At 45.3% G+C, this 14,921-nt stretch overlaps 1 protein-coding gene across 2 annotated transcripts in view; it reads left to right on the top strand.

Moving 5' to 3' along the window:
• TUT4 (terminal uridylyl transferase 4) overlaps positions 1–14,921 on the top strand; it is a 192,421-nt gene that overhangs the window by 168,532 nt on the left and 8,968 nt on the right. For both annotated transcript variants that reach the window (XM_030205458.1, XM_030205457.1), the window contains exon 28: positions 4,812–5,346. In XM_030205458.1, the coding sequence (XP_030061318.1) occupies positions 4,812–5,346 (535 nt within the window). The remainder of the gene's footprint in view (positions 1–4,811; positions 5,347–14,921) is intronic.

Raw genomic sequence — 14,921 nt, 5'->3', positions numbered from 1 at the left:
GAAACAATGGAAACCAACATTCGCAAAGGCATGCTGATCAAAATAGGTACATGAGCAGGCATAGGAGCACAGGTTGTTTTTTCTGCAGAGGAACTGTTAAGTTGGACTGTTGATGTATTGCCTTTCCTTGAGAAACTGCAGCTCAGTGAGAAAAATTTATGAAGGTATTGTCCACAGTCATAGATGTAAAGTATTATATTACTAGCCGTTAAGCCCATTAAAACGGGCGAGATTTCCAGCTACCCTCGCCGCTGCTCCCTCCCCCCTCCGTGCCGGGCCCCCTGCACTGACCTGACAGCGCCTCTCACCTCCATGGGAAAGCGCTGCAGGCAGGAGCGGCGGCGGGGATTGGGGGGGAAGGATGGAGTTTGGTGCGCACGATGTTCGTTTCCAGCGGCAGCGTCCGACAGTCCGGCTCCGTTTCCCTCTCTGTTCCGCCCTCTGATGTCATCACGTCTTGACGCGAGGGCGGGACAGAGAGGGAAGTCTCCACTTCGCATTTGCAGGTGAGTCGGTCACTTGCCATTTGTATGTTTGATTAGTAGCACTATTTTCCAAAAAATAAAATGCTGTGTTTTGTCCCATCTATGTTATGAATTAGCCAGAAGTTAATCTCAAAACTGTCACCAGAAAAGTGTGAGCATGATAAGTTATGGTTAGTGCAGTCTTTGGACTTCTCCCATTAAAAAAAATATATATTTTTTTGGAGTATCTTTATTCCATAGATGGGCATAATCGAATGGAAACGCATGTCTCCATGGGCGTTTATCTCCGAGAACGGGTCCGTGAAGGGGTGGGCCGAACCGTATTTTCGAAAAAATGGACATTTTTGAGCTGGGCGTTTGTTTTTTTTAAGCGATAATGGAAACTAAAAACGCCCAGCTCAAAAACGTCCTAATCCGAGCCATTTGGTCGTGGGAGGGGCCAGGATTCGTAGTACACTCGCCCCCCTGATATGCCAGGACACCAACTGGGCACCCTAAGTCAGTGCGGTGGACTTCAGAAAAAGCTCCCACATGCATAGCTCCCTTACCACGGGTTCTGAGCTCCTAACCCCCCTCCCCCAAAACCCACTACCCACAAATGTACAACACTACCATAGCTCTTAGGGGTGAAGGGGGCACCTACATGTGGGTACAGTGGGTTTTGGAGGCCTCCCATTTACCAGCACAAGTGTTGCAGGTGGGGGTGGGGGGGGGGATGGGCCTGGGTCCACCTGGCTGAAGTGCACTGCGGTACCCACTAAAGTGCTCCAGGGACCTGCATACACGCAGGCCTCTAGGACTGGTTGCTGCTATATAACATTGGCACACCAGTTGACACCTGAAGACTAATCTCTCCAAAAACGTCCTTTATTGGAATAACCGCCTTTACTCACAGTTAACTGCAGATCAGAGGTTGTGCCCCACTGGCAACGAGTCTCCGTGGTACTGAGATTAGCAGTAGGTCAGAGCTGGCAGAATGCTGTACAATGCCCTCTTTCAGCCACATTCAAGGTAAGAACTAAGTTGTCTAACGTGGCTAACACAGGAAAGGGAACTAAAACTGGCTTACAAAAATGGCCACCACCGCATGGACTACAACAGGAAACACAACAGGGCACACTCTGACCCAGTAGGCAGGGGGAAAAGCACCATGGGAGAAGAGCCTACCAACTACCAACATCGTGAGACTGTAACACAAGCTAATGAAATCACAGAGCCCAATACCCTACACCCACCACAATGCAATGCTGATGTGACCCTGTACTGCACCCGAGAGCCACATCTGACCCAGGGAAAGGCTGTGAGAGGATCGAACACATTCTGCTGTCATGGAGGTGGGTACGGCATTTGAGGCTGGCATACAGGCTGGAAAAAAAGTTTTTAAAGTGGGGTTTTTTTGGTGGGAGGGGGTTAGTGACCACTGGGGGAATCCGGGGAGGTCATCCCCGATTCCCTCCAGTGGTCATCTGGGCAGTTGGAGCGTAATTAAACTCTGGAATTCGTTGCCGAAGAACGTGGTAAAGGCGGTTAGCTTAGCAGAGTTTAAAAAGGGGTTAGACGGTTTCCTAAAGGACAAGTCCATAAACCACTACTAAATGGACTTGGGAAAAATCCACAATTCCAGGAATAACATGTATAGAATGTTTGTACGTTTGGGAAGCTTGCCAGGTGCCCTTGGCATGGATTGGCCGCTGTCGTGGACAGGATGCTGGGCTCGATGGACCCTTGGTCTTTTTCCAGTGTGGCATTACTTATGTGGTGGTGGTTTTGACTTTGGCAGGAACCGCCGCCATGTTGATTTCAGTGTAGCCGCCTCGCCTCATTTCCATGACAGGGCCTTCAGCTGCAACGAAGGGCATTCATGACTTGAAGGTCTCTGGATGGTATTTCTCGCCAGAATTTCTTCTGGCCATGTACAGTGCCTTTTTCATGCGCCAGCGAGGTAGGGCAGCTGATCAGGTCCTGGGGGGCCTGCGGGGACCTCCTGCTCCTCCTCCTCCTCCTCCTCAGCCACCTTCTGAGTGTCAGAGACTGGATTGGAGGAGGGGGGAGGAGCTCTTGGAGTCAGAATCTCCTCTCTCTAAAGTGGACAGCTTGGGGGAGGCGGGGAAGGAGTCAGGGACTTGGATGGAGGACCTTCATCTTGGGGAGGATTCCTCCATGATGTGTGTATTTTATCAGGATGCGTTAAGTGAACTCATTAGTCAGGTTCTCTTGGTCTTGAAGTTTGAGGAGGATCCTCAGGAGGCTCCTCGCATGGTAGACCTGTTGATTAAGGAGATTTGTAAGTCCGCGAGGTCCTTTCCTATGCATCAGGATATTATTCAGGTGCAGTGGAATTCCCCAGATCCTTCTTTCCGACTGGCGAGATCTATGGTCCATTTGTATCCATTGCCAGAGCAGGATAAAGAGTCTGTTCGTCCTTTGGTGGTGGATGCCGTGGTGTCTGTGGTCACTTAGAGTAATACTGTTCCAGTGTACGGTGGTACATCTTTGAGAGATCCTCAGGATTGCAAGATGGAGGCGCTTTTCAAGCAAAATTTTGATGAGGCTGTATTAGCAGTTCAGGTGACTGTCTGGAAATTTGGTAACCAGGGTCCGCTTTAGGAGTCAGCACTCAAGACAGAGACCTAGGTGTCATTATAAATATGCTGAAATCTTTTGCCCAGTGTGTGGCGGTGGTCAAAAAAAGTGAACAGGATGCTAGGAATTATTAGGAGAGGGGAAGTAAAATAAGACTAAAAATATTATAATGCCTCTGTACCGCTCCATAGTGCGACTTCACCTTGAGTATTGTGTTCAGTTCAGATGGTCGTATCTCAAAAAAGATATAGCGGAATTAGAAGAGCAACCAAAATGATAAGAGAGGATGGAACTTCTCCCATATGAGGAAAGGCTAAAGAGCTTAGGGCTCTTTAGCTTGGAAAAGAGACAGCTGGTAGGGGGGGGGGGGGGCGGATATGATTGAGGTCTACAAAATCCTGAGTGGTATGGAGCGGGTGAAGGTGAATTGATTTTTTTCACTCATTCAAAAAGTACAAAGACCAGGGGACACTCAATGAAATAGGAGGAAATATTTTTTTCACTGAAATAATAGTTAAGCTCTGGAACTCGTTGCCAGAGGATATGGTAACAGCAGTTAGCGTATCTGGGTTTTTAAAAAAAAGGGTTGGACATGTTCCTGGAGGAAAAGTCCATAGTCTGTTATTCAGATGGACATGGGGGAAGCCACTGCTTGCCCTGGGATTGGTAGCATAGAATGTTGCTGCTAATTGAGTTTCTGCCAGGTACTTGTGACCTGGGTTGGCCACTGCTGGAAGCAGGATACTGGGCTAAATGGACCATTGGTCTGACCCAGTATTGCTATTCTTAAAAAATTTTTTCCTCCTATTTGTTTTAAAAGTATTTCCACTGAGGGCTGCCAAAAGGCATGAACTACATACTGCAGATAATAGAAAGCCAGGGGTGGGTGCTGTGACTGAATCGCAACCATTCGGCATGAAGTTCATTAGCTCCTTATATATTTCTGTACATAGTTTAAAATTCTAGGAGGTAATACTATTCAGCCTGTAGCAGTAAACAGCTAGTAAGTGGTTCCCAGCCATAGGCTGACCTAAACCCAGATACCGCCCTGCCGTGAACAGAAGGATTCCCCTGCCCCAAAAGTAGAGCTATCCCCCCTCCACCGAGAGCTCCCTCTGGGCCTACCAAATCATTGGTGGTCCATTAGGCAGTTGGGGCAGGAGCCAATCCCCAGATGCTCCTGCCCATACTGTACACTAAGGGAAGGGTTGGGGGGGGGGGGGGGGAGCAGATAATGATTGCTCTGGGAGGATGTGAGGAGAAGATCATTTCTGCCACAGGGATTGAGGAGAAGATTACTGTTCTGGCTTCTGTTCACCAAAATAAAGTCAGATTCTTACTAGGAAATATGAGGTAATTTTTTTCCTCTGATTTATCTCCTGGTTTGATCTTGTAATAAACCCTGATAAAGTCCCAGGAAAAATAAAAATCAAAAAAATAAAAGTCCTTAAATATGGCATCTGTATCTTTGATCACTACATCTCTGTGTAACATCTTGAGAAGCTGATGCTAGTTGCTGAAGTTTTTTTTGTATCTTCCCTTAATGAGAAAATATTTTAGACTATGGAAAATTCAAACCCTGCTGTATATCCTGAATAGCAATCCTGATTGTATGAGTAAACCCAGTATGCAGCTTTCTAAAACTTTATAGATTAAGGTTTTATTGATGACAAACCCTTGCAGAAACACAACAGGTGAACTAATTTGTCATTTCATGTTTGTTTGTTTTTCTCCCCCCTCCAGTCCGAATCACATCAGACATCATATTCTCCACAACCTCAGCAGTTTCCTCAGAATTCCTCGCAGCCAGTCTCAATAAACCAGCCTCAGCCACCACAAAGTACATCTCAGCCTAAGCATGTCCAGCAGCAGTCTGCTCCGCAGCCTCCCCATCAGGTCCAGCTGCCTTTGTTTAGCTACCCCCATTCTCCTCCTGGTCAGTTTTCCACCTTGCACAGCCTGGGGTTACTTCCCGTGCACCACCACCAAATTCAGGTTCCAAACACTTCGTGGCCTGTTCGTGGCCCTGTTGTCCATCCTTCACCGGGTAACCCTCACTCTTCTGGTGTCACATTTTCTGTGCGGCCTGGCAGCAGCAGCAACAGCACCACCTCCTCCACCAGTAATCAGACCAATGTGAGTTTGAATGATCCTAGTATCATCTTCGCTCAGCCTGCTGCCAGGTCCATGGGACTGACTAGCACTTCTCATGAGGGCCACTGGCGCGGTCCTGTGACTCCTACCTCACTGCTGAGTAATGGCACTGTGGGGAACCCAGGTAATTCTTTTTATTTTCATATGCTTTCACATTTCATGATGCACGTTTCTTTAGCATTCGGAACAGCAGAGCCCTGTTTTTGTTTCAGAAATACGGTTTTCACCCAGTAGTATAGAATCTTAGAAATTATCTGACACTCAGATCTTACGGAGTGGAGGAGTAGCCTAGTGGTTAGTGCCAGCGGACTTTGATCCTGGGGAACTGGGTTTGATTTCCACTGCTGCTCCTTGTGACTCTGGGCAAGTCACTTAACCCTCCGTTGCCCCTGGTACAAAATAAGTACCTGTATATATGTAAACCGCTTTGAATGTAGTTGCAAAAACCTCAGAAAGGCAGCATGTCCAGTCCCAGTTCCCTTTCCCTATTGGAGATTCTAGATGGAATGTTGCTATTCCACTAGCAATATTCCATGTAGAAGCCTACCCTTGCAGATCAGCAACGCGTCTGCGCAGGCTTCTGTTTCTGTGAGTCTGACGTCGATTCACAGAAACAGAAGCCTGCGCGGCCGCATTGTTGATCTGCAAGGGTAGGCTTCTACATGGAATGTTGCTAGTGGAGGAGTAGCCTAGTGGTTAGTGCAGCGGACTTTGATCCTGGGGAACTGGGTTCGATTCCCACTGCAGCTCCTTGTGACTGTGGGCAAGTCACTTAACCCTCCATTGCCCCAGGTACAAAATAAGTATCTGTATGTATGTAAACCACTTTGAATGTAGTTGCAAAATACCACAGAAAGGTGGTAAATTCAAGTCCCATTTCCCTTTCCCCTTTCTTTGTGGACCAAGTCATTCATTGGGCATACCTGCTGTTACCACCCCACAAAGATAAGAATTTTGCAGAGAGGTGCTCTATTCTCCTTTGTCTGATATATAGTGCCATGTTTAAGCTTGAGTTGGCACAGTTAGACTGTCTTTATGTTGTTGGTGTTGGGTTTTTTATTTTATTTTTTTGAGGAACCACTTCACGAAAAGTAACCACCTTGGTTTGTATATTACTGGGCTGTCATATTACTCCTAGTTATTGTTATTTTTTTGTCACAAGTCAGGGGGCACTGTTGTTTAATTTATTAATTGACGTTTCATTCTTAGCAAACATGTTTTAACTCAATGCAGATGGTGAGTGCAGTTCTTCCAGGGCTTCCCTTAGCCATACGTTAAGTGTTAATGTGAAAGTACTTCTGTTGTATTTAAGTCTCTCTTAATATCCTTGTAGGACAGTTTCTAATGTCTTGCGGTCTTAAGCCTCTAACTTTACAACGTATTTGAGTTGTTTCTTTTTGCTTAAATACCCCATTTGTAAGCATTTTGTGAGATCCGTGTAGGCACTGCCTACCTCTGGAGCTCAGTCTGCCTTCTTCAAGCTGAGTACTGCTTATCACAAATAGATGTATTTTTCTTTTGTTCTATAATGAAACTTCCTTTTCATCCACCAAGACCAATCCAGACTCTGAGTAGTTAATGCCCCTCAGCCAGCAGATGGAGGCAGAGAATTAAGAGTTGTGGGTCCTGTCCATTAAGAGGCACTGTACAGCTGTTTTGTCTCCAGCAGGTGGGATCAGGCATCCTGTGGACAAAAGACTGGTCTTGTGAAAACGCTCTTGGGCCCAGCTGGGCTTTGACTGTTGGAAGGGTATCCAAGGTTCTGCCAGAGGTGCCACACTCTTGGAGGACACCTAGTGGACTCCAGGTCCCCTCGCCTCTCCTTTTCTCTCCACCCCATCCCCTTTTTCCATGCGTATATGCATAGCTGATTTGGTGCCATTTGGTGCTCTCGGTGTGGTAGTTACTGGTGCAGCACTAGGCAATGCAGCTCCTGTTGTGGGGGAGCATTGAGGCGGTATGCTTATGTGGCTGAAGTATCTGGGATGCAGTTAGAAGTGCCAGATAAACTGCCTGTTACGGAGCCACAAGGTTCCTTAGACTCTGCTCAGAGGCACATGTCTAGATGGAAACCACGGGAGAGATAACCATTTTCTCTCCTCGTTGCCTGGAGGCTCATATCTCTCTACCCTTTCTCTACTCTGCCTTAGTGGGGCAGATGTTACCCCAGCATGATCCTCTGGTGGGAACAGCTGATATCCAGGGCTCCCCCTTGCAGACTGGGGTTATTTCCTCTGAGTCCATATTGTCTCTCTAAAAACCTCTTTCATTGCGCAGGCACAAGGCCCTCTTTCAACCCAAGAGGTCGGGGGGTAATGGTCAGTGGAACCTTCTCAGACCAAAAGGTGGTGTAGGAGAATTGGAAGGCGCAATCAGTGGTATCTGGAATTGGGTCCAACTATTGAAGTTTGGCCAGTATGGAGAACAAGATAATCTCCTTGGTGGACCCCTTACAAGTAGGAGAACTTCCTGTTTGAGAAAGGGATGACCCTACAGCAGTCCACCTTTTCTGGAGGGAAGAGCTTCTAACTATAATTACACAAGTACTGGAGGCCGTGAGTCGTTTTGATCTTGGGGGTGAGGTCTTCAAGATGGGGTTCTAGAGGGCTCGGGTGGGGGGGGGGGGAAGGTTCTTTGGAAGGAGTGGATGCTCTTGGAGGAGTTGCCGCTTTGGGATGAGGGTGGATGCATTAGTGGGCTTTGGGAGGAGGGTGGATGCTATTCGGGGGGAGGGGGGCGGTTTCTTCAGGACCATGGTTAAAAATGTGATTAATCATGATTAAAACATTTTAATAGACTGCTTAATTGTGATTAAAAATTATGATTGAACAGCTATAATATATATAATTTCTCCCTTTTGCACACCAGCCAAAAATGTGGTGGCAGTTTCCATTCTACAGAGGTTGCAGACCTTAGGAGCATTAGTTCACATTCCAGAGAGAAGTGGGTAATAGGCTGTAAGTTTGTCATCCTGAAGAAGGAAGGCTCCGGTTTGAAGGGTGTTAATCAGGCTTTGCAAATTCCACATTTCCTGATGGAGCTGTTGCAGTTGGTAATTTCAGGAGAGTGCAACAGAAAGTTTCTCATGGTATTAAATCTTAAAGAAATGTACCTGTTATGTTCTAAATTGGGGATTACATCAGAGTTATCTAAGGTTCACAGTCCTGGGCCACCGCTGTCACTTTCAGGTGCTTCTTTTTTTGGACTAGCCATGGCTTCTCAGACCTTTTTGAAGGTGACTGTAGTAGTGGTTGCACCTCTCTGAAGAGAAGGAATTCTGATTCACCCATATCTGGATGAGTGGCTCATAACAGCAAAATTGGGGGCAGAGAGCCAGCAAGCTACCACACAGAATGATCCAGTTTGCGCCACTTTCAGGGATCGATTATCAATTCCGAGAAAGGCAAGTTGGAACTCATTCACTGCATAGAGTATCTGGTGGGTTCATTTCAATACTTGGAAAGGAAATATTTTTGTACCCAAATAGAGTAAGATCAAACTTCAGGCCCAGAACAGGCTCTTGTGGCAAGGAGGGTACTACGGGCCTGGGATTTTGTGCAGGTTCTGGGATCCATGGCAGCAATGTTTGATATGGTCCCTTGGGCTCAAATTCACATGTGTCCAGTACTGTTGTCACTTTGGAGCCATTGGTCAATACAGTGCCAGAGTTAGGAAACATGTCTCCCCTAGACTTTGGAAGCCAAATCTAGTTTAAGATGGTGGCTAGACCCTTAGAAACTGTTAATGACAGGGTGATAGAGACCCCTGATTAGTTAGTGGTGATAGCAAATGCAATTCTAGCTGGGTGGGGAGGGGGTTCATTTTCTGGAAGAAGTAGCTGAAGGTCAATGAATGAACAGTGGTCAAGGCATCTTGGCCAATCAATCGGTTGAAAACCAGGGCCATTTTGGAAAGCTCTTCTGACAGTTCAGCTTTTCGTTCATGGCAAGGCAGCATCTTTACAAACAATGGCACAGCAATGAATGAAGAGGAATGAAGAGCAAAGCAATAGCCAGGGAGCCCTCCTGGTTACTGCTTTGGGCTAATATCCATCTTCAGGTGTTGTAAGCAGCTCATATTGTAGGCTCCAAAAATTTACTATTTGATCAGGCATTCCTTAGATCCAGGGACATGAGAGCTGTTGAAGAAGGCCTTCAACTAATCCAGATCTGGTGAGGATCTCTGCAATCTGTTTACTTCATTTAATATTCCTTCAGCAACTACCGTCTATGGCTCCTCATGATCAAATTCCATCCTCATTATTAAGAAGATTGGATACATTACTGAGGAAGAGACATCACAGCTCTGGATAGCAGCCAGATCCCTGAGCTCCTGCTTACCCACTTTCTTAACTTGCTTAATCCCTTGCTATCTGCCTTTGCATTAGCCTTAACTGTGCTTCCGAAGTGTTGGAGAGATGATATTATGGCTTCCCGAGCTAAGTCTGCCACTAAGGAGGGGCAGTAAGCTCCCCCATAAGGTGGGACCCAAATCTTCCTCGCGCCATGTGTCCTCAGGCCCTGATTCCGAATCCTTGAAGTCGGCAGCTGAATGTCAGGAGGCCACCTCTTCTCGCAGCATGTCTCAAGGTTTTAAGCTCTATTTAATGGAAATGCACCAAGAGTTGAAAAGCATGCAGGACGAGATTTTGGAGAAAATTGACTGTTCTCAGGGACCTTAGGGTGCAAGAATGGAGGGCTTGGAGACCTGCGCTGATGAGCATGCTGAGGCCCTAGAAACGCTGCAGTCTCAGACGAGATCTCTTTGTATGCAGTCTGAAGATATGTTGCTTAAACTTGATGATTTGGAGAATACTACTACTATTACTACAAATCATTTCTACAGCACTACCAGTCGTACGCAGAGCTTCACAATTGAACATGAAGAAAAGACAGTCCCTGCTCAAAAGAGCTTACAATCTAAATCAGGACAGCCAGGACAAATAAGGGAAAGGGGACTATTGAAGAGAGGAATAGGGTGTGACGGAACAAATCTGAGATTCTGCAGAGTGCTTGAGGCAACAGGAGTGGAGGATGTTCCCGGCATTGTGCAGCTGCTTTGCAGTCATCTTCTTGGCAGAGACAGGGATGCAGCCCTAGTGGAGCTTGAGCACGCACATTGTGCACTGGGTCAGCATCCCCCCCCCCCCCCCCCAAGTCACCCTAGGGACATTGTGGTGCAGTTTGCCTGGTGTTCTGTGAAGGAGCACATTTATCAGCAAGTTCGTCTAAAGGGTACTTTACATTATCAGGATGCTCTGGTCCAAGTGTTCCAAGATCTTAAAGTACTTACTTTGCTTAAGCGAAAGGATTTTAAATTGGCGTTGGAGATTTTGCAAAAGGAAAAGATTTCATACCATTGGAGCTTCCCCTTTGCCTTGTCTTCTGTGTTTGCAGTCACTCACCAAATGAAAACCATCTCTGAGGCTTGGTGGATCCTGCAGGGGTTGAAGGGAGTTCCTCATCTACATCATCTTCATCGAAGGTGGGTCCAGTTACTCGCGCTAAACGTGGTAGCGAGTCCTGGATAAAACGCAGAAGGCGCAGCGGTTCCCTTCTGCTGGAATTTGCTCAAATTTGATTTCTCTGTGCTGTCAATACATCTTGATACCTGTAGATTATTACATTTGGAGCTGCTGCTTCTCTTCTTTGAAGTGATATCCTTCTTTGTTGGGGTGTACTTTTACCGTTTGCAAAAGTGGACTTGAGATCTGTTAAATGCGTGGCTGTGTGAATTGCTGTATTGTTTGAACTCTTTTTATCCAAGGGATTTATTTTGCTTTGTTTTTCTTCTTGCATTGTGGGTGGTGGGGACGAGGTTGGTTGGACTGGGGTTGTGGTCAGGCCCTCCATTTGCTTGCAATGTGGGTTTTGGCTTTCATTTGTAGGTGGTGTTTTTTTGAGGGGGGGGGGCTTCAGGGGATTCTAGATGGCTGGATTTTTATTTTTGTTTGTTGGAGCAGTTCTTTTGTTGGGGAAAGGCATGGTACTACTTTCGTTATTTCGTGCTGGGGGAGGGATTCTTTTTGTATTCTGAGTGGGGTTTTTTATTTTCTCCTGGTGGATGGGGAGAATTTTCCACCGACTTTGTAATTTCTTTGCTTTTGTTTTGTTGTTAGTTTATTGAACATGGGGATTGACTTTAAGATGTGAAAGAGACATTTAGATTTGCAAGAAATCAGATCAAATTGACCCCAGGTTGTAGTGCTGCAAGAGAGAAATTTTTTTTTAAATTATTTATTTATAATTTCAAATTTACAGTTCAAGCCAAAAACACTTGTTTAGAAAAGCAATTGGAATACAGTACTCTTTTACAATAGAAAAGCAATATACTAAAGGAAACATGAATACCAATTCCTAAGCATCATTATTTATATATTCCACTGCACAAGTCCACGAATGTGATTCAAGACTTACATATATGGAGAAAACTAGGAAATTACATCAATTAAACAAAAAGAAAGAATGAAACCTGTGTAGCTACTAAAATTTCCTTCTTTCAGGGCTTTTGAATCTCGTGTCCAATTAATTCTCTTGGTAGCTAGGAATTCAGTGAGATGTGAAGGTTCAAAGAATACATATTTAGTTGCCTGATATCTAACTATACATTTACATGGATAGTGGAGGAAAAAGGAAGCTCCCAACTGTTGGACTCCAGGTCTATGCAGAAGAAATTGACGCCTCCTTTTTTGGGTCTCTTTTGACACGTCTGGAAATATCCTTACTTTCAATCCAAAAAAATCTTTATTTCTATTTTTTATGTTTCAACGGTTTTTATTGATGATAAACATTGTAAACATAAGCGATAAAGTCAAACACTTTGTGAGCATAATAACATGTCACGGTTGTATACATACATCTTAACTGCATCATCAATATTTTGGGTTTCAACATTGTTTGTTAATGACACATATTATCATTATCATCGTAACCAAGGCCATTCTCCATAATGTCCCAAACAAGAAATTATTTCCATCATACACAGCAACCATAACATCTATCATCAAATTTTTTAACTTTTCTCCCCCCCTCCCCCCTCCCTCCCGTCCCCTGTGTCTCTCCCACCGAGCCTTTTACTCTTATAGACTCGATGGCGTCTTCTCTTCTTTTCCTTTCCAGGATTACCTCTAGTAATTCAGCCCTTCCCATGGACATTACAAAATGATTGTCACATTCCAATTAGGGAAGTATCTTAACTAATCTATGGTTAAGCAAACATCTATTACATGTGGGCATCCTCTGTCAACCAATTTGTGTCACTTCCCTTCTCCCCTCCCTCTTATCCCCGTCCCCCTTTATAATTGTGCCTCATGTTTCTGATTATGCTCTTGTCATGAATATAGACTAACCCAAAGTGTTCAAAACATGGCTACGTGCTCGTGGTGATATCTTGTGTAGGTATGCCCCCCAAATCTTCATGAATCGTTGGCGCCTCTTGGGAGTATTACGGGCGTCTTGCATTTCCCATAGCATGAGCTCATGTACCCTATTCCTCCAATACCAATATGAAGGACCTTTGTCCATTGTCCAACAATTTAAAATACATTTTTTCCCCAAAATACAAAGTTTACTGAGGAACATCTTTTCTTCCAACGTTCCTTTGTGCCATGTCGCCATGGAGCTCAGTATCACTTTTTCAAAAGATAGGTCCACCCGATACCCCATAAGCCAGCCCATAAACTTAGAGAGAGCTGTCCAAAACCTCCGTATCTCTCTACACTGCCACAAACCGTGGCTAAGTGATGCATTTACTTCTGCACATTTGGGGCACTTATGTGTTTCCACCACTCCCGCATACCATGCCTGTTTTACTGAAAAATATGCCCTATGTATGATGCGGAAGTGGCATTCCTGTAACTCGGCACTATGTACCACCCTTATCCCGCCTTGAAGTGCCGCTAATATCTTCCCCTCTGTTATTTGGTCTTTCACCTCCCGGCTCCATCTTTCCACAACCATCTTAACATCTCTTTGTGGTTGTTTCCCCTCCAACACCTTGTGAAATCTAGACACTGAGATCTGTCCCATTGCGTCCCCGGCCAGAAACTCCCTAATTTCCCTCTCAAAGCCTGGTAGGAGGCTTGCGGTGGGAAGCTCATGTATATAGTGTGAGAGTTGAAAATAGGCTAATTTCGCCAACATCCCCCCTCCATATTGTCTCTCAAACTCTTGGTAATCCATAACGGTCCCATCCGCTTGCAAAAAATTTTCCAATAGTATAACCCCCTGCTTTCCCAGATCTCGAAAGAATTTACTTTCTCTCCCAGGTGCAAACTCTGCATTACCCGTGATTGGCAACAACACGCTGCACTCTGCACTGTGTTTCCAGAGTTTCGTTATCTCCTTCCACAAATATCTCAAGGGCTGCAAGAGTATGCTATGTTTTACTTGTTGCGGGAGATTTCTAAATTTTGCGTGTATTAAGTAATTTAAATGCCAGGGACTGAAATGCAATCTCTCTAATTGTACATCTGTGTAATTGTTCGTACCCACAAGCCAATCTCCCAGGTGTCTTAAAAGACATGCTTGATTGTATATACGCATATTGGGGATCCCCAGACCTCCTTGCGCCTGTGCCCCACTGAGATATTCCCATCGAAGTTTTGGCTTCCTACCAGCCCAGCAGAATCGCGCCACCTGTCTCTGGTGTACCCGAAGGTCTTTTTCCCAGAGCCTTATTGGCAGTATTTGCAGTACATACAGCCATTTTGGGAACACCACCATGCGGTATAAGTGGATTCGACCCAAGAGCGTTAATGGCAGGGAGCTCCATCTATTTAATTGCACCCTCGTGTCTCGCAACAACTTTGGGACATTAAAATTATATATCTGAGCCGGATCCAAGGTCAATTCAATACCTAGATATCGGAAGGACCCCGTCGCCCACCGCAAAGGGAATTGCCCCCAATCTGCCCTTTTAATGTCTGAGCTCGCCAAGGCCTCTGATTTTGTCAAGTTTAAATGAAATCCAGAAAAATCCCCATATTCTTTTATACTTTCCATTAGATGTCCCAAAGAATGCTTGGGATCTGTTAATAATACTAGTAAATCATCTGCAAAAGCTGCTATTTTAAATTCTCGGTCTTTTATTTGTACTCCCTTTATGTCTACATTATTGCTTATTTCCCGTATTAACGGGTCAAGAGTCAACACAAACAGTAAAGGTGACAGAGGGCAACCCTGACGGGTACCTCGACCAATGGGGAACCAATCCGAAGCCAGGCCATTGACGAGAACTCTCGCTTTGGGATCAGTATACAATGTCTTGACCGCCTGCATAAAAAACCCAGTCACCCCATATGCTTTGAGTGTTTCTAGTAGAAATCCCCAATCCACCCGGTCAAAAGCCTTTTCGGCATCAAAACTAATTAACATAGTTGGCTGTCTTTCCCATTGTGCTTTTTCCAATGCAAGAAGAATTTTCCTCATATTCTTTGCTATTTTTCTACCCTGAACAAATCCTACTTGTGACTCCTCTATCAGGGAAGGGAGATATCTGGCCAACCTATTAGCCAGCAATTTGGCCAAAAACTTGGCTTCTGAGTTTAAGAGTGAGATTGGTCGGTATGACTCCGGGAGAAGAGCTGTTTTACCGGGCTTAAGTATTACTGTTATATGAGCCTGGTTCGTATATAAAGGTAAAGAGCCCCTCTGAACTGCTAAGTTAAACACCTCAGTCAGCACCGGGCCAATCTCGGCC

The sequence above is a fragment of the Microcaecilia unicolor genome, chromosome 6 (assembly GCF_901765095.1).
Source record: "Microcaecilia unicolor chromosome 6, aMicUni1.1, whole genome shotgun sequence".
In the NCBI taxonomy this organism is placed as follows: domain Eukaryota; kingdom Metazoa; phylum Chordata; class Amphibia; order Gymnophiona; family Siphonopidae; genus Microcaecilia; species Microcaecilia unicolor.
The sequence above is the reverse complement of the archived record's forward strand: the minus strand, read 5'-3'. Positions and strand labels throughout refer to the sequence as shown.